At 37.2% G+C, this 17,946-nt stretch overlaps 1 protein-coding gene across 7 annotated transcripts in view; it reads left to right on the top strand.

Annotated features, from left to right (window-relative positions):
• Positions 1 to 17,946, top strand: part of VPS45 (vacuolar protein sorting 45 homolog) — a 66,062-nt gene that overhangs the window by 19,508 nt on the left and 28,608 nt on the right. For 6 of the 7 annotated variants that reach the window (XM_073888485.1, XM_073888486.1, XM_025858371.2 and 3 more), the window contains 3 exons: positions 4,119 to 4,277; positions 4,483 to 4,590; positions 5,394 to 5,515. In XM_073888485.1, coding sequence (XP_073744586.1) covers positions 4,119 to 4,277; positions 4,483 to 4,590; positions 5,394 to 5,515 — 389 coding nt within the window. Of the gene's footprint in view, positions 1 to 4,118; positions 4,278 to 4,482; positions 4,591 to 5,393; positions 5,516 to 12,685; positions 17,944 to 17,946 lie in introns of those variants that run through there. The other variant, XM_025858372.2, reaches the window with a different exon arrangement.

The raw sequence follows: 17,946 nt of genomic DNA, 5'->3' as shown, positions 1-17,946 counted from the left end.
TTTCAGAAGGGTTTTTTGCTTCTCATTAAAATCCTAAGAAAATTGTTTGGGACACATTGAGGTGACAATTTTACTTTCACCAAATAAGAATAAAAGTGATCATTTTCTCTCTAAACCAACATTTAGCCAGTGTGCAGACAGTGTTGACCAGCAGAAGACCTACAGCAAAGCTAAATTTTATGTTGACTAGTCATTAAGGAAAAGAATACTGACTCAGATGTATTTACTAGTCAGTGGAATTGGGTCCTGCCTACTTTCTATCATTTTTTCTAGATAAACTCTTTATAGTCCCACAACAGTGTTCTCTCAAACTGTTAGACTCATTTTTTTATCATATCAGCATGTGCCAATTTCATCTTATTATTCTAATCTGCTGGATTATTAATGCTAGTCATTGATGATTTTACTACATTAATATGTTAGTAGATAACAAGGTAGAGTTCCTGTTCTTTAAGTTAAATTAAAACAAAAAATAAAGACTATTTTTAGTTGCTGACTTCATCTGTAATTTATACAGTGGTATAACTAAGTCATTATAAAAATTTGTTCTTGTGGTGCTGCTTCATCATAATTTTGGTAGAAGAAAACAGAAAAGTTGCCCAAAACAATGGAAAGATCTTTAAATATCAGAAAAGAATTGTTTTTTAATTGATGTTTTTTGAGTGAACATTAGCCCCTTTTTGAAACTTGACCTTCAGAGACTGTGTTTTTGCTTTTCTTTTCCTATTCCTTGATTAGGCATATATGAATATTAGAATTCAGTGAATTCTGTGTTTGAATCCTATCTTCTTAAGAGGACAGTAGTTTTCTTTTGCTCTTTACTCGGCCATTGTTATGTGAAATATACTTTTCTCTCTTGAAAGTCTCAAGGCTTATGGAAAATTTCATAAGAAAAGAGAAACCAGAAGTTCATTATGTAATTCACTCATATTTCCAACATATAAATACCACCATGTAGCAGATACCTGCTGTGTAATGAGAAGTCTCTCGGATTGTTTTCTCTTCTCTGGTTAGTACACTGGAATCTCAATATAACATACACCACTGTTGGTCAAGTTGATGAGTCAAGTAGCCATGAGTGAAATGTTCAAAATTAAGTCAGAGGATAGGGCGCCTGGGTGGCTCAATCGTTAAGCGTCTGCCTTTGGCTCGGGTCATGATCCCAGGGTCCTGGGATCGAGCCCCACATTGGGCTCCCTGCTTGCTTCTCCCTCTCCCACTCCCCCTGTTTTTAGTCCCTCTCTGTCTGTGTCTCTCTCTGTCAAATAAATAAAATCTTTTAAAAAAATAATAATAAGTCAGAGGATAACATGGGATCCAGGCAGACAAAAATGCCCTTCCTCTTCAAAAACTTAAATAGCTGAAAGAGAAGAAAGAACTCAGCTTGTACCTACATGTTTCCTTTCATGAGGAAATAGATAAGCCTAGCTGGAACAATGACCTGAGTCATGGTTGGGTCCTAAGGGATCAAAAGTAAGCAAAGTAATCTACTCAAAGTAATCTTGGATCAGATCTGAGCCACTTCCTCAAGGGAGAGCTATGAGTCAAGCCAGGGACTCTAAATATCAGCACCAGATCTCAAGGAAGAGAAGTGGATTCTTTAATGGGAAAAAGCCAAGAGTCAAGATACAAGTGAAAGTAGTTAGAAAGGGAGCAAGTAAGAAGGGTACAAACTGATTGGGGCAGTCTTTGTCCCTATACCAGTTTTGTGGTTTTATACTTACTTGAGAATCTCAGATTTGCTGAAAATATAGAAATTGAGTAGATTTAAGGTAAAAAGAGAGTGATCCCAAGGGCAGGAATTGAAACATTGTGCCTATAAAAAAAAGTGGCAACAGAGATCCCAGATGGATGTTTTAAACTTAGGCTAAGTTGATGAGAGACATAGGAAATAGGGTATTCTTATTATGGTAGAAACTAGTGGCAAATTTGAACACATATTCTAAATAGTCTGTATTCTGTGATTACTGTGGAAAGGGTACTGCAAAAGAAAAAAAGTAAGGAAATTCTTATGACTGCAGGGTTTAAATCTAAAGAAGAGAAATATCTTCCCTTTTGATTCCTTAAAGATGATGCTAGTGAAATATTCACCCAGAAAAGCAACAATAGAAATCCTACCCAGAGAACTTCCTACTTGAGAGCCACCTGGGAGGTCCCCCATGTCATCATAGTCCTCTTTGGTGTGAACAGAAGAGTTCTTAAACATTAAACCTGGTTGTTGTGAAGTATTAAAAAGATAAGGTATGTGAAAGTATCTCATAAGTTGTAAAGTTCCATTTGGATGTATGTCCTCAGACTCTAGTGCCCTCCAAGGCTCTTGCCAGTCTTTCAACTCAACCCATTTCTTTCTCTGATTTCCATATTCCTGTTAAGAGCATCTCCTCCTTTAGTCTCCCAGACTAATTCTAACACTTACTGATGCTTTAGGGCCTTTTTCATGAAGTCTTTCTTGATTCCTCAGCAACCAGATGTACTTTTCTTCACTCTGTGTCCCCTTCCCCGCGTTGTGCTGATTCTCGGTTTCTGTTTCTTGTTTTGTTTTTTGCATACATATGTTTCTGTTATAATACCGCATGTGTTTTCCTGAAAAACCTCCAGTTCTGCAAAGTCATGTACTAAAAATAAACAAGTATTATGGGAAAATAGGATTATAAGCAGGTCACTTAAAATCCACGTAACTAAAAAAAAAAATCTATATAACTTTATAATCAAAGCCCTAATAAAAATAGTGACAGTCCTAATAAAAATATTAGCACAGTTAAATCTCCACAGACATTTGTACCTAGAAATATACTCAGTCCATCCTTTGTAGCCTTCCTTATTCTTGGGGCTCACATTTTATTCTTCAAGATGTAAGGTCAGAAAAACTTTTGCTTCTCATATAAATTAGTTTCACCAAAATTAAAAATACAATATGGGGATATCAGTCAGTTTTTGGCTGTCATTTTGTTTGCTTTTTAACTCAGAGAAATTTCTTCACATCCTTTTCATTTGCACTTGCCCTTTCCCCATATTGCTTAATACAGTGGACAATACAACAGCTCTTAAAGCTACAAAACCAGCTACTTCTTGCAGAAAACTCTTGTGTAGGATTTACATCCTCTTTTCTTAACATAGTGTTAAAGCTTCCTCTTAAAGAGGAAGCTTGGCCCTATTCCCTTCTTAATACTAACATGCTGGAAAAACTACATATAAGCCATTATACCTTCTGTGTTAAACTGACACCATTCCCATATTTAATGATCTCATAGAGTTAAAGTGCATTCAAAAAATGTGCTTTGTAGCAGAATAGGCTGTAATTGCTTCATTCCCCTTCACCTCCTTGTCTGTGAACTCACTGAGGACAGAAACTGTGTTTAACTCACCTCTATATCCCCTCCAGTGCCTGGCATAGTGCCTTATGCTTAGAGGGGGATCACAGTGTAGTTCTTGGCTTGAATTAACTTGTTCTGTTACATAATAAGCATAAATACGTACTATGGGGAAGTTCCTTAATATGAGGATTGACAAAACCTAAATGATTTTGTCCAGCTTCCTTTGCAGTCAATACCTGCCCTCTTAAGTGTTCGATTTAGAGATTACATGCTTTACATACTCATATCTCTGAAAGGCATGTAGAAACATATTGGTACATCTGATGCTTCTTGGACATTAAGCCCAGTCCTCCTACATAAAACTCTACCAACTTGTCTCCATTTCACTGGTCAGTCACTAACGCTAAGCAATAGTTTTACAAGTCAATGGGTCAGTTCTGTCGTGTGCTGTGTTGATTGAAATGGTGGAAATAGTATATGTTCCTTGTTTCAGCAAGGAAACTGCAACCTTTCCCACATGAGACCATAGACCATCTCATTAAAGGAAAGAAAGAAGGAACTATCCATAGTTAAATTCATTTTTGTCCTAGAGCAATTGCAATGGGAAATTCTTGTCTTAGGCAAAGGCGTTTAATTTTCTGTAGTTGAAACAATTGCTAAACCTATAACCTGTACATTGCCATCATAGTAATCTTAAGTCATGAACTCAGATGCATCACTGCCATTCATTAGACTCACTAGACATAAGATCTTATACATCACTCAGGTGAAGGGGAGATAAATACCAGCTTTTTGTTTTTTCAGAATGTAAAGAGGCTCCTGCAGAACCCCAAAGTGACAGAGTTTGATGCTGCCCGCCTGGTGATGCTTTATGCTCTACATTATGAGCGACACAGCAGCAATAGCCTACCAGGACTAATGATGGACCTCAGGAATAAAGGTGTTTCTGAGAAGTATCGAAAGGTAACCAAATTTATATATTAATCCCACCAAACAGCTAGCAACTCTATTATTATATTCTTAGTTCTGACAAATCATACTGCTTTTACTTACAAAAGTGTATAATTATGTCCTCTCATGTCTTCATTTCCTTAATAAAGGTATTTTCTTATGAAATGAGTTTCCTGATCCCCAAGCAATAAGAGGTGGTTCTCTTTTTTCCTAATAGCTTGTGTCTGCAGTAATTGAATATGGTGGTAAACGGGTCAGAGGAAGTGACCTTTTCAGCCCCAAAGATGCTGTGGCTATTACCAAACAGTTCCTCAAAGGATTGAAGGTATGGCATGTCCTCTCTACTTTACTAAATGAGAAACAGTGGAAGCCCCTGCGGCTGAGAGTGAATAAATAAGATCTTCAAAGTAACTTCAGGATTGCTGCTAATTTAGTACTATGTCAATTAAATGAAATTAAAGCAGACATCTCCCAAAAGCTTTTTCTTCAAATGCTTTCTATATGGGAGCAGCATCAGCATTGGACCGAGCAGCTGAACAGGGAATAATAGAAAATTTCCAGGAAATACCCCAGAGTAAAACAGACAGTTCTGTTAGTTATAGCTGTTTTACTCCATTTCTTTATCATTAAGATTTGTTTGGTTGTTTTTCTTCGAAGGAAATTAAAGGTGAAGCAAACAACTGTAGATCTTTTAAAATTACTGTTTTCTTAAAATGGTAAAAAAAATTAGTTTTAATCTGCAAGCCTTTCTTATGTTTCCTGAAATGTTTCCATTTACCTGAGTGTTTCTTGACTTCTTTTCTATGTGGTCTTTTCCTCTTATTTGCTCTACCTATCATATAACATTTTCACAAAAGGATAAGAATCACTGAAAAGATGATAAAGGATTTAAGCAATTCCATTTTTGAAATTCTTTTATAATAGCTAGGCTTAAGTTACAAAGTATTTTTATGAGATTAGAACATTTCTAATTAAAAGAAATTTTTAAATTACTTAACTGGAAAATTCCCATTTGAATCTATCCCATGAAATCCCTATTGAGTGCATGTCCTTTTCTGATGAGTATCATTAACTGTTATATTGCAAGTTCCCCCAAAATGATATAAGAATCATCTTCCCCTCTCTTAGGGAGTAGAAAATGTGTATACTCAACATCAACCTTTCCTACATGAGACCCTGGACCATCTCATCAAAGGAAAGCTTAAGGAAAACGTGTACCCTTATCTAGGCCCCAGCACACTCAGAGACAGGTAAGGTAACTAAGATATTAATAATAAAAACCAGAAACACTAAGAAAATAGGAAATGTGGAGCGTTGTAAGAGACAACAACTAAGATGATATTGTTCTACTCCTCCTCCTGTTTTTTCAGTTCTGAGATTCTTTTGGTTTTACATGTGTCAGGGTTAGATATAAATTCACCTACTAAGCCTGCAAGATTATTTCTTTTGGAATAAAGAAACAGGTGTTTTGAAGTATCCCGTATACTTGTATTTTGTCCTTTGGTATCAGATGAGTTTACTTATGCCATTTAAGGTTCAGTTCCATGGCATTTAACATTTGGAGTTTCAAGCATTAATGCCAAAAATAGATTTGCTGCTTGGTTGCCATCCAGAGCAGGTTGTTACTATTTTTGGTGAGGACTGGACTTTGCCAAATGTGGCCAGCATAGAAACTGAGACCTAATTAACAGAGGCCATTTGTTACACTGAAGCAAAGGATGGCTTGCTTTTGGGGTGTTAACCGAAGGAAGCAATTAATCGTCATTTTAATCCAGTGGTCTGTTAGTTTTAATAAAAACAAAACTCATCCAGATCAGCTTACTTAGATCAACCTGAAATTTTAAATATACACAAAATATACTTTGTTATAAATTATATTCTTGTGTATTTTTTACTGGGACCACATATTATAAAGAACCTAATATATGTAATGGGATAGATTGATGTGCAAATTGTTACTATTGGTAGACTTCTTCAATTATTTCAGCTAATCATAACCTAAGAGTCTTGGAAGAATAGTGTTTTATAAATATAATAAACTTCTGAAAGGAAAAAGATGACTCTTTTATATGATAAAATATATTTTTTTTCCATTTTGTTCCTTTAAAAAAAAAATCTCTGTAATTTGGTAACAGAACAGAAAAGAAAGATCTTTTAAAAAATCCAAGGTTGAGAGGCAGAATATCTGGGGTTAAATTCAGACAGTACATTCATTCAGATAAAATGTTTAAGGACCTTTTCAGAAATGTCAGCTAAGTGGAAAGAATGCAAACCAGCCTAAAGCTATTTACCTATCTTAGAGGCTTTTTGAAAAACAGTATAACTCTATTATATGGCCTTCTAATTAGTATGATAAAAGTAAAAATATTACTTTTTTATGAATTTCATATAAGAATTATCAATCAATTAGCTATTTATTGCTAAAGAGACACCATAGACCACCAGAAAAGTATATTGTGTATGATTAGTTCATAACAGCAAACCTTTCTAATTTGGGTGATTCATTTCTGAACAAAGCTCAGAATGATGCTTTTCCAACAAAATGCACATTTATCAGTTGTCAGCATCTGTTAGCATTTGTCACTATTACCTAAATACAAATATAGCTAATAATTCTATTGCTGCATCCTTTTATATAACAAATATTTATTGAGTGTCTTCAATATGTCAAAAACTGTTGTAAATGCTGGGGAAATAGAACAGGAAAGACAAGTTACCTGCCCTTAAGGAACTTACATGAAGGAGACAGTAAGCTAATAAATAAAGACTATAATTTGAATGAGATAAGTGCTGTTGAGGAAATAAATAGTGTAATAAGCTACAAAGTAACTTTGGAGAGGTGAGGGGGGCTGCTTTAAATGGAGAGAACCTCTCTGAGGAAATGCTATTTAAAATGAGCTTTGAACGGGCACCTGGGTGGCTTAGTTGGTTAAGCGTCTGCCTGCGGCTCGGGTCATGATCCCAGGATCCTGGGATCGAGCCCCGCATGGGGCCCCACATCCGGCTCCTTGCTCGTCGGGGAGCCTGCCTTCTTCCTCTCCCTCTACCTGCTACTCCGCCTGCTTGTGCTCTTTCTCTCTCTGTCAAATAAATAAATAATCTTTAAAAAAAAAAAAAGATTACAAGACAGAGCCAATCACATAACAATTAAGAGAAAAAGCATCCCAAGCAGAGGGAACACTGGAGCAAAGGCCTTGAAGAGAGAACTTCGTAAGTTCATGGAACGGAAAGAAACCAGTGTGGTTGGGGCATAGTGAGTAAGGAGGAAATAAGTTGAAAAAATAAGTAGGAGCTGTATTACATAGGGTCTTAAGAAGGGTTTTAAATTTTAAATGTCAAAGGAAACCATTGAAGAGCTTAGCATGTAAGTGACATGAACTGAATTACTTATTAAAGGATCATCTTCTAGGGAGAATTGATTTTTTTTTTTTTGAGAATGGATATTTGAAGGCAAAAACAGAAGCAGGGAGACTACTTAGGAGGCAGTTGTAATAGTCTGGGTAAAGGATGAAAGAGGTTTGGATAAGGAGGCTGGGAGAGAAAGAATCAATAGACTTATTTAATGGAGTCATCTACTCCACTAAAGAGGTTATCTACTCTTACCCTCTTACCACAGAATAAGAGAGAAGTGAAGAATAACTCTCAGGTTGGGGTGGGGGGCAATCAAGTTGTTAAGTTGCAGATGCCTATAACCAAGTAGAAATGTTGGATAATAAATTGGGAGTCAACAAGATTTTGGTGATATTTAAAGCTATGGTATATAAGATATATAAGATCACTTAGGGAGAGAGCATAGAAAGAAAAGAGAGCCTAGGACTGAGGATTGAGTGGAAGACATGGAGCCAGATATGGAGACTGAGGAGGAGGAGACTTAAAAATAGAAAACCAGGAGAGCATAGTGTCGTACAGACCAAGAAGCAAGTGGTAACCTGAGTGTAGTCTTCTGAGAGGTAAAGGTGAAAACAGTGAAGATTCCATCAGATATGGCAACACGAAGGTCTTTGGTGACCTATTCCCAGTTTCCAGGAGATTAGAAACCAAATTAGGGTTACGGGATATAAAATAAAATAGAGATAACAAATGTATATAACACTTTTTTTTTTAAGATTTCATTTATTTATTTATTTGACAGAGACAGAGATAGCAAGAGCAGAAACACAAGCAGCAGGAGTGGGAGAGGGAGAGCAAGCTTCCCTCAGAGGTGGGAGCCCGATGTGGGACTCAACCCCAGGACCCTGGGATCATGACCTGAGCTGAAGGCAGATGCTTAACGACTGAGCCACCCAGGAGCCCATATATAACACTTTTAAAGAAATTTTGTATGAAGGTGTCAGAAATGGGATGGTAGCTAGGAGAGAGTGTATACTCAAGGGAAAGAGATTCTAGAGCATATCTGATGTATGTATGTATGTATGTATCTGTAATCTAATGAGAATTACCCTAAAGAAAGAAAAGTCAAAAATGCTGAAGAGAAAGAGGAAGAACTGCACAAGTCTTCAGGGGGTCCAGAGCATAAGCAGAGGAGCCTTTGATAGAAACAGAGCTACTTTTTTCTTTTTAACAATTTTGATGGTGAGAATATGGGACCATCGAAGCTGATTGCTTCTGTTTTCTCAGTAAAATACGATGTCAAGTTATCAACTGAGGTAGTGGGTAAAAAGAGAAAACATTGTGAAACTGTCATCTTGCAGGCCAGGAATCAGATTTACTAGGGAAATGTAAGTAGGACTTCTAGCAAAATTGAGTGCCCATTAGAGTTTTATGATCATTAATTTAAAAACCTTGGTGGCTCAGTCGGTTAAGCGACAGACTCTTGATTTCAGTTCAGGTCATGATCTCAGGGTCTTGAGATCAAGCCCCACGTGGGCTCCACACTCAGTGCGGAGTCTGCTTGTCCCTCTCCCTCTGCCCCTCCCCTCTCTTTTTCTCTCCCCCCTCCCAAATAAATAAATAAAACCTTTAAAATAGAGCCCGTGAGCCTAGTTGTGTGGTTTTCTCCAGCAACTTTTGGCTGTACTAGATTAAATGAGGATAAGGCTGGCAGCTAGGCCCAACCTGGATTTGGGGAATTGAAAACAGAAGGAGGGTATTGGATGGTAAATAAAGTATTGTTGAGTGAATTAGTGGTCTTGATGAGGTCCAAGAATTATTATAGTAGAAGTATTAGTGTAAGTTAATTAGAAGTTGAGGAGGTTGTTGTTGGAGAAAGAGATCTTGAATGCAAGATTTCACAATGCAGATACTTAAAGTGAAAGAGTTTAGGTTATAATCATGGATGTTGGTTATGAGGGATGGAAGAGCACATCATCCTGGGTGAGAGGACCAGGATGTGAGATGAGTAATCCACATGCATGTGAAAGTAACTGAAAATCCTGAAAGGAACAGCAGTGAAAAGGAGGACAGTAAACCAGAGCTAAAGTCTTCAGGGAATAAGAGAGTGACCAGGAAAGGAGGTCAGGAGAAAACAGTATAACCACATCATGGGCTTCTAACATAACGGAGACATTGAAGAAGGCAGAGAAGTTGGTTCCGAAACAACAGGACAGGGCACAGAAGATACCTACGCCACCTTCTGGCCCTGCTTAACAGCAGGTAGACTGCAGAGGCCTTGAAAAGACCTACCGAACATTCTGCTTCTAAAAGTTTGCTGTCTAGATATATTGTGCAAGTACAAAAAGACATATAAACAAGGATAGTTACCGAAACATTATTTGTAACAGTTAAAAAACAAAAAACAAAACAAAAACAGGCTAAATATCCATCCATAAAGGACTGGTTACCTAAATTACAGTACAGTGCTATGCATTCTTAAAAAATAGCATAACTCTTCGTGGGGTGATGTAAAAACTTTCTAAGATATATTGGATAGAAAAGCAAAATGCTATAATATCCTTGTGCTCGCTTCGGCAGCACATATACTAAAATATAATATCCTTTTTGTGTAAAAAATAAAAACCCATATCTAAGCATAAATATTATTATATACACATGTGTATATTAACAAGTCTGCTCAACTATACATAGTATGTGTATAATATATATGCAAGCACACATATCTTTATGTATACTATATATACTTCAGAAAGAATTAACAAGAAAGTTGTTAAGTGTGGTTACCTCTGGATATTGAGACAGTAGTTAGTTGTATGCCTATCTGTCTTTCCCACTAGCTATTGATATTGTATTAAGTATCATTTTCTTGAAGTAAGAACTATATTAGTATTTGGGTTTTTTACAATATTTAACACAGTGCTTTACCAATAGGTGTTCGGTAGGTGTCAGATTTCTCTTTTTTTTCCTTAAAGATTTTTAATTTATTTTTTAACAGAGAGAGAGCGAGAAGGGGAACACAAGCAGGGAGAGTGGGAGAAGGAGAAACAGGCTTCCCGCCGAGCAGGGAGCCCGATGTGGGACTCGATCCCACGACTCTGGGATCATGACCTGACCCAAAGGCAGACGCTTAATGCCTGAGCCACCCAGGCTTCCAGGTGTCAAATTTCTCATGTAGGCATCTATAACAGTTGATATGACAAGATTTACAGTTGGAAAATTTAAACTAGAGAATAAATTTGGTTGATGTTACCAGAAAATTTAGATTTTTACAGTTTACCAGTAACACTCTGTAATATTTCGGCTCTACATCCACTTGGCCTCACTCTCAGTTCTAGCCACTGTCTTGGATCATCACATTGAGAAGAGTCATTGATTTTAGTCATCTTTGTGATAATTTAAGTCTCATCGTGATAGAATTCCTTGGTTTTGTTGTTATTAGGGAGTATCAAAGGAGACGTGGCCAGAATACAACTTTGAAATCAGGAACACCTATAGAATTGTTTTAGCCCTTAGCTATTATATGTGGTTAACCTGTTTGGCAATACAGCCATATCTACAAATTCAGTTTTGATCTTTCTTCTGCAGATGGGACTCCCGCATATCCTATGCTAAAAGCGGGCTCATTTTTCTTTCTCACTCCAGAATTGCTCCTTGTCTCTCATAAAAACAAGCAACTTAAACATTTGGTGAGAGAATGGAGCTGTCTGGTCATGCATTCCATAGTCAATTCAAAAAGGAAGTACTTTTTCACGTTTACATAAATTTGGTGGAATCTTGTTGCAGCAGTTCATTTTGTTTCTATAAAGGCAGCAGTCCTTTTCCATTGGCCTTTTTTCCTACAGTAAATGCTCATAAGATCCTTATTATCTCTAAGAACTCAAAAATTTGAATTTTAGCCATAAGTGTAATGGTCCACAAAGTAGATAAAATATTGCCTCTTAAAAGCTTAAGTTTTTCTACTTAGTTTATTCATGTATAGAAGTAATGATTTCCAGAAATTCTATATGTGAAAAATGTTTATTTTTATAATAAAATAAGATGTAAATTGGTTGAGTTCTCAGGGTGTCCTGTATATCTATATGCAGCATGAACTGGCTGCTCTTCTCTGTCTAATGTTTGCTGCCTGAATTAATTAATGCTTTCGGTTGCTGGAGTGAATTTCAGAGCACAGGAAGATGTGTACAAAGAATTGAACTTGTGTATTCCACTTAGCTTCAATCATCATATAAAAATGATTTGTTGTATATTTAGCCATTGGCCTCATCAGAACATCTACTTTTAAAATTCACCAGGGAAAGGAAAGAAAAGGAAAAAATGTCAGGGTTGTATTTTTTTCCCCATCGATGTTCCTCCTTAAGCCAGCTTGAGTAAGTAGTAGGAGGTTCAGGAAAACATTTATTAATGTTTTCATAACCAAATGCAACATAGTCATCTTTGTTAGGTACACAATTAAGTCAAGCTGTAAGAGTCTATCCCAGTATCTAAGTTTTGTCCTTATATTAATATAACCTACACCCACAGTTACCATCTGCGACATTTTCTTCCCTCTCCAGTAATACGAAAATACTCTGGCACCCTGAAATTATCAGACTAAAGGATAGAGTTCTTGCGCTCTTCTAGGAGTCTGCTTGAGTTTATTCCTTCCCAGTTCTTGCCTTCTCCACAAGAGACAGATGTACTCTTGAGGCAGATGATGGGCAGAGGGCAGCTATAGAGAAGCCCCATCTCTTTTCCTGGATGATCCTTATTCGTCTGTTCAGCTGCTTTTTAAATTGACTTACCAGATCAGGAGCTCAAAAATGTTACTGTCTGGTTCCTCTCATCAGTCACTGTACCCCTGCAAGGGAGAAACTTCCTTCCCTTCTTCTTAATGAAGTAATCTGTGCAATTAATGAGTATTTACTCAAGATAAACTGCATAATGGGTGTCAGCCTAGGGTTGCCCCTCAACATAAAGAGTATTGCATATGGAATCTCCCTGTAAAAAAAAAATACTCATTTTCTGAGAATAGAATTTCATTTCAGCTTTGAAGATTTTATTACTTCTGAACACTGCAACTGCTTTTTTTTTTTCCTGTTTCTACCTAGGCTGACACCCAGATAGTTACAACATAGACCAAACAATTGGCAGAATGTCTTCTGTCTCCTCGATGGCACATTCTTGCAACATTGGATTTTTCTTCTCCACGGAACTCATTCTTCACATCCTTTAATGAATATTAAACCAGTTATGACTGTATTTGAAAAGCCATTATTATCTCAGCTCATTGGTACTTCTAGAACCAATATAGTGGGAAGAATTAAAAATTTACATTCTTTGAAATTTGGTTGAAAAGAAATTGTATCTATCCATGAGGGTAATACTATGATAAAGGTTACAGAGACTCATGTCGCTATTTAAAATTATAGCCAACTGTAGCTTAGTTGATCCCCTTATGAAATCCATCCTTAAAGAGTCTGACAAGAACTGAACTTGAGTCTTAGCTGTTCCTATTCCCTTTCCCCTTCTGTAGAAAGATTAGTCAGAACCGAAACAATACCTATCAGTTGGAGAAAAAGAAGAGAACCTGTATTTTACCTGAATAGTCAGTCCTTGAGTAATTAAGAGTTCATCATACTTGGTAGAAAAATATTACTATCATAATCATGCAACGTTTCCTAAGCAAATGACCTTTCACAGCAAGAGAAAGCTAGCCAGTAACTGGAGGCAAGGACTTGAAGGAAAGAAACCTTGATGGTGTAGAGTATTTTAGTGATTCAGGTAATACTTTCCTGTAAGTTACAAAGAACCTCTTTCCCTGCAGCCTAAAGCACTAGATTAATATTGGATTAATAACTTAGCCTTCAGGCTGGTATCTACTTCTCTGTGATACTAGAGGAAATCACACAAATTATAGGTTAGTGCCACTACAAATTCATTGTTTCTAAACTCAGTTGGGCCTTCCCAGATACTCAAACTTTTATGCATCCTTAGTTCTTTCTCTTTGTCTCTTTCTCCACATCAGTTTTGAATGTTTTCCATTCTCTCCAAATCACCCAACCCACCCCAGCCCACAGCAGTGTTTCCTAGAGAAAAAAAAAAATTGAATCTGTCAGACATTAACTCCCTCAGTGTCTCGCCCCCATATTTATAAACTTATTTACATATACCTACCTTTTTGTCTTTCCTCCATTCTAAAGGAAATACATCCTCTTTCCTATTTAGAGCTAATCATTCTGTCCACGCTCTAGTTTTAGACTCCTACCATCTCTTCTGAAGCCTTCCTGTATTGATTATTTGCTTGCTCCCTCTCTCTCCCTGCCTCCTATATTTTCAGCTTCTCCTCATCTAACTACTTTCCCACAGACTACAAGCATACTTGGGTTTCTCCTATTAAACAAGCAATAAGTATAAAGCCCTTGAAACTGGGCTCTCCTCTGACCTGTCTCCTTTCTTTCACAGTCAGGCTTCCTGGATGAAGTCACTGTCTTCTTCAATCCATGCACCCTGGCTTCTTACTCCACTATAATACACTAAGACTTTTCTTACAAATTCATATACAACAGCATACGCAGTGGTCTCTTTCAGTCCTCACCTTATTTACCCGACTGTTCGTTTCACACTATTAACCAACCATTCTGTTCTTCTTGAAAGTCACTTGGCCCTTGGCCTCTCCCTTCTGGTTCTCCTACCTTTCTGACAGTTTCCTTCTCGGTTGCCTTTGCTGGCTCTTCATCCTGCTTGTCCTGTAGCTGTTAAAAACTCTCCAGAGCTCTGTCTTTCGATTCTCTTCTCACTCTACACGCTCTCCCTTGGTCGAACTCATCCATTTCCATGGCTTCAGCTGCCACCTGTACTCGGGGAAATCATTAGGCCTAAATGTCCAGATAATATATTTAGTGGACATCTCTGCTGGGATGTTCCACAGGTATCTCCAACACATGTTTTTGTCTTTCAGGAAATCAGTCTTGCTTTTTTTCTCAAACCGAAACCACTATACCTAGTCACCAAAACCAGAAAACTTAAAGTTATCGTGGACTATTCCTTTATCCTCATCCTCCATATTTAACCATTGACCGAATACTGAAGAGCCTTTTTTTTTTTGTCTCTTATAGCCAGTCCCTCCTCTCCACTCCTGGTATTTCTTTAGTCCCATTTTCCATCATATCTTTCTAGAAGTCTTGCAGTGGCCTTTTGTTCTCCATCTTTTCCCACCTGCATCCCCCAATTCATTCTCACACAGCTGCCAAAATTGTCCTTCAAAAAAGCAAATTTGATCATGGTAACCTGTTAAATCCCTTCAGTGATTCAGTGATCCCCCATGAAATATAAGAGTCAAGGCCTTCCATGGTCTGGCCACTGCTTATTTCTCCCTCTCTTTCTCTCACTATGTCTCTTAACTTACCTGCTTCATTCCACTGGAGTTAGAATGACTCCAAAGTTTTTATCCTAAGCAACTGAAAAGATAGACTGGCCACCAACTAAGATGAGGAAAGCTATAGGTGAAACAAGCTTAGGGGAGATTAGGAATTTGAACATTTGAATTGAGAAATTTATTAAACATCTAGTAGAAGTGTGGCATTTAGGAGACAGGTCTCTCTGGGCTAGAGATAGAGATGTGGGTGTCATTGGCAGAGAGATGTATTTAAAACCATACAACTTGGGTGTGGTCATCTAGGGATGATCAATAAGTTTAATAGAACTTTCTACGATGATGGAAATGTGCTCTATTGGTGCCATCTTATAAGGCAGTCATTAGCCACATGTGACTATTGAGCACTTGAAATGTGGCTAATTCTACTGAGGAACTGAATATATTATTTTATTTTAATTAGTTTGAATTTAAATAGCCATATGTGGCTGATGGTAACTACATCAGGCAAAGTAGATCTAGGGAGTAAGTATAGATGAAGAAGAAAGGAAGACCAATGACTCCACCATTAAGATGTCAGGGAGATAAGGTGAAGCCATTAAGGAACACTGAAAAAGAGCAACTAATGAAGTAAGAAAACCAAGAATGTGATGTCTTGGAAACCAAGTGAAGAAAGTATATCAAAGAGGAACAAGTGATCAACTTAATTAACTTAAAATGACCGAAAGCCTTGATAATACATGGTGCTGAAAGAATGGGGAGAAATAGGCACTTTCCTGAGTTACTGGTGGAATGACATCTGTGGAGCAACTTGGTGATATCTACCAAAATTTAAAATGCACACTAGATCCAAGATAAGGACCAGGAGCAGAACAGTGCACATAAAATGCTTTTACTTGTGTATATGTATGTGTGTGTGTGTGCTAAACGTATATATCCTATATGTGTAGTGTGTATATATGTGTGTGAATATGTATTTATGCATATAATTACTTACATATACACATAGACAATATCTCCGAAAGGACACATAAGAGGCAAGTAGTAGTGTTTGCCTCTACATTGAAACTGAAGTGCAAGAGCACTGTGGTGGGAGGGAAACTCACTTTTTTTATAGTATACCCTTTTGTATTTATATTATATGCAAACATTGATCTAGTCAAAAATAGTATATTTCAAAATAATAGGGGCACCTGGGTGGCCCAGTCAGTTACGCATCTGCCTTCAGCTCAGGTCATGATCCCAGGATCCTGGGATTGAGCCCCACATTGGGCTCCCTGCTCAGTGGGGAGCCTGCTTCTCCCTCTGCCTCTGCCACTCCCCCTGCTTGTGTTCTCTCTCGCTCACACTCTCTCTCAAATAAATAAATAAAATCTTTTTACGAAAATAAAAAAAATAGCAAAAATGATTATAGAATATATAACAGTAGGTAACTCTTAAGCATTGTCGTGCTAAATACATTGTTTCAGGTGAGTAGTCTTAAATGCTTATTTTGTCTTAAAAAGTACGTTTGTGGGGTGCCTGGATGGCTTGGTCAGTTGGGCGTCGACTCTTGATTTCGGCTCAGGTCATGATCTCAGGGTTGTGGGATCCAGCTCCATGTTGGGCTCCATGCTGAGCATGGAGCCTGCTTGGGATTCTCTCTCTCCCTCCTCCCCCTGCCCCTGCTCATGGTCTCTCTCTCTCTCTGTCTCTCAGAGAAAGTAATTTTAGTGTTTAAAGCATGATTTTAAGTCCCAGGCATTTCACATAGAAATGCCATGATTAATTGCAAAATAACCACCTTTTCATCATTGGGAGCCTATTATTGGGTATCTCTGAAATTCAGAGATTATCTGAACATTTTTAATTTTAGCCGTAATATCTGATTCTGTTTCCATGAAGTGCCATAAGAATAAATACTCTCTCAGTTAATTCCTTCAAGGTTTTAGGAAGAGGCAAACAGAAGGGAAATATACGGGGGGGGGGTTTCCATGATTTATACATAGCCTGTATTATTAAAGAGGTTTCTGTTTAGTTTTGTGCTATAACCTCCAAAATGGATGCTTCTACTTGATGTAGTTTTAAATAATGTCCAATAAGTCATTAACAAAATTACTTGCTTGCTAAGATCAAGTAATTTTATCTTCTTTTGGTGGCATGAGAAAAGAAAAACAAGGCAAACTAACTGTTTTGAAATGATATGGTCTCCTTCTTATTGATATCTACAGAAGGGGCCAATAGGAGGCTCTTCTGTTATGAAGCTGTTTTGATAAAGATTGGAACACAATAAAACTACACAGTGCTACCCAAATGAGGCAAGTGACTGAGCTGATATGTCAGTATGTCCAGTATCAAAACTATACTCAAGAGTTGTTTGTTTTCACAGGGTTTTTTTTTTTTTTCTTGGTTTATCAAAGGATTTGAGAACAAAGATTTTAAGAAGAGGTGGAGTTCGCAGAAGTGCCATTAATGTATGGGTCCCATTCTCTTTTTACACTGAAAAGATTAAATGTTTCTAGTTTCCATCTTCTGGGAACATCCTAATATCCTGGTACTTTCCAAAATACTTTGAAGTCCTTGGACAGAGGCCATTGTAATGACACTGTACTAAGTATTGGACAGAGGGTTTATATACAAAAGGAATTGTGTAGTACAAGTATAAATTACTGCTATCTTGATATCACGGCACAGTGAAGTACTCTGCAGCCTCTTGAATATAAAAGAATATTTCTACATTTGGTTCCAGCAAACACTATTGTGCTATTCTGAAATCCACAGCACAGAAATTATAAGACATCCGCTCATAAACAGAAAGCAAATCACTATTCAGCATTTCCTGCTCTGTTTCCTGCCAATTTCAGATAATTAAAACTTTTTTAAGCCTTTTATTCTATTCTGCTTTAATTCTGCTTCCTCCACCAAAAATGAAAGATTTAGAAATTAAAACTGTGCATATAATAGTAACACCAAATCTTTGCCTTTTTCCCCTCTTATCCTATGATGTTAACTTTCTTC

The sequence above is a fragment of the Callorhinus ursinus genome, unplaced genomic scaffold (assembly GCF_003265705.2).
Source record: "Callorhinus ursinus isolate GAN/ISIS: 27379988/994484 unplaced genomic scaffold, GSC_fseal_2.0 scaffold90, whole genome shotgun sequence".
In the NCBI taxonomy this organism is placed as follows: domain Eukaryota; kingdom Metazoa; phylum Chordata; class Mammalia; order Carnivora; family Otariidae; genus Callorhinus; species Callorhinus ursinus.
This window is presented reverse-complemented; position numbering and strand designations above follow the sequence as displayed.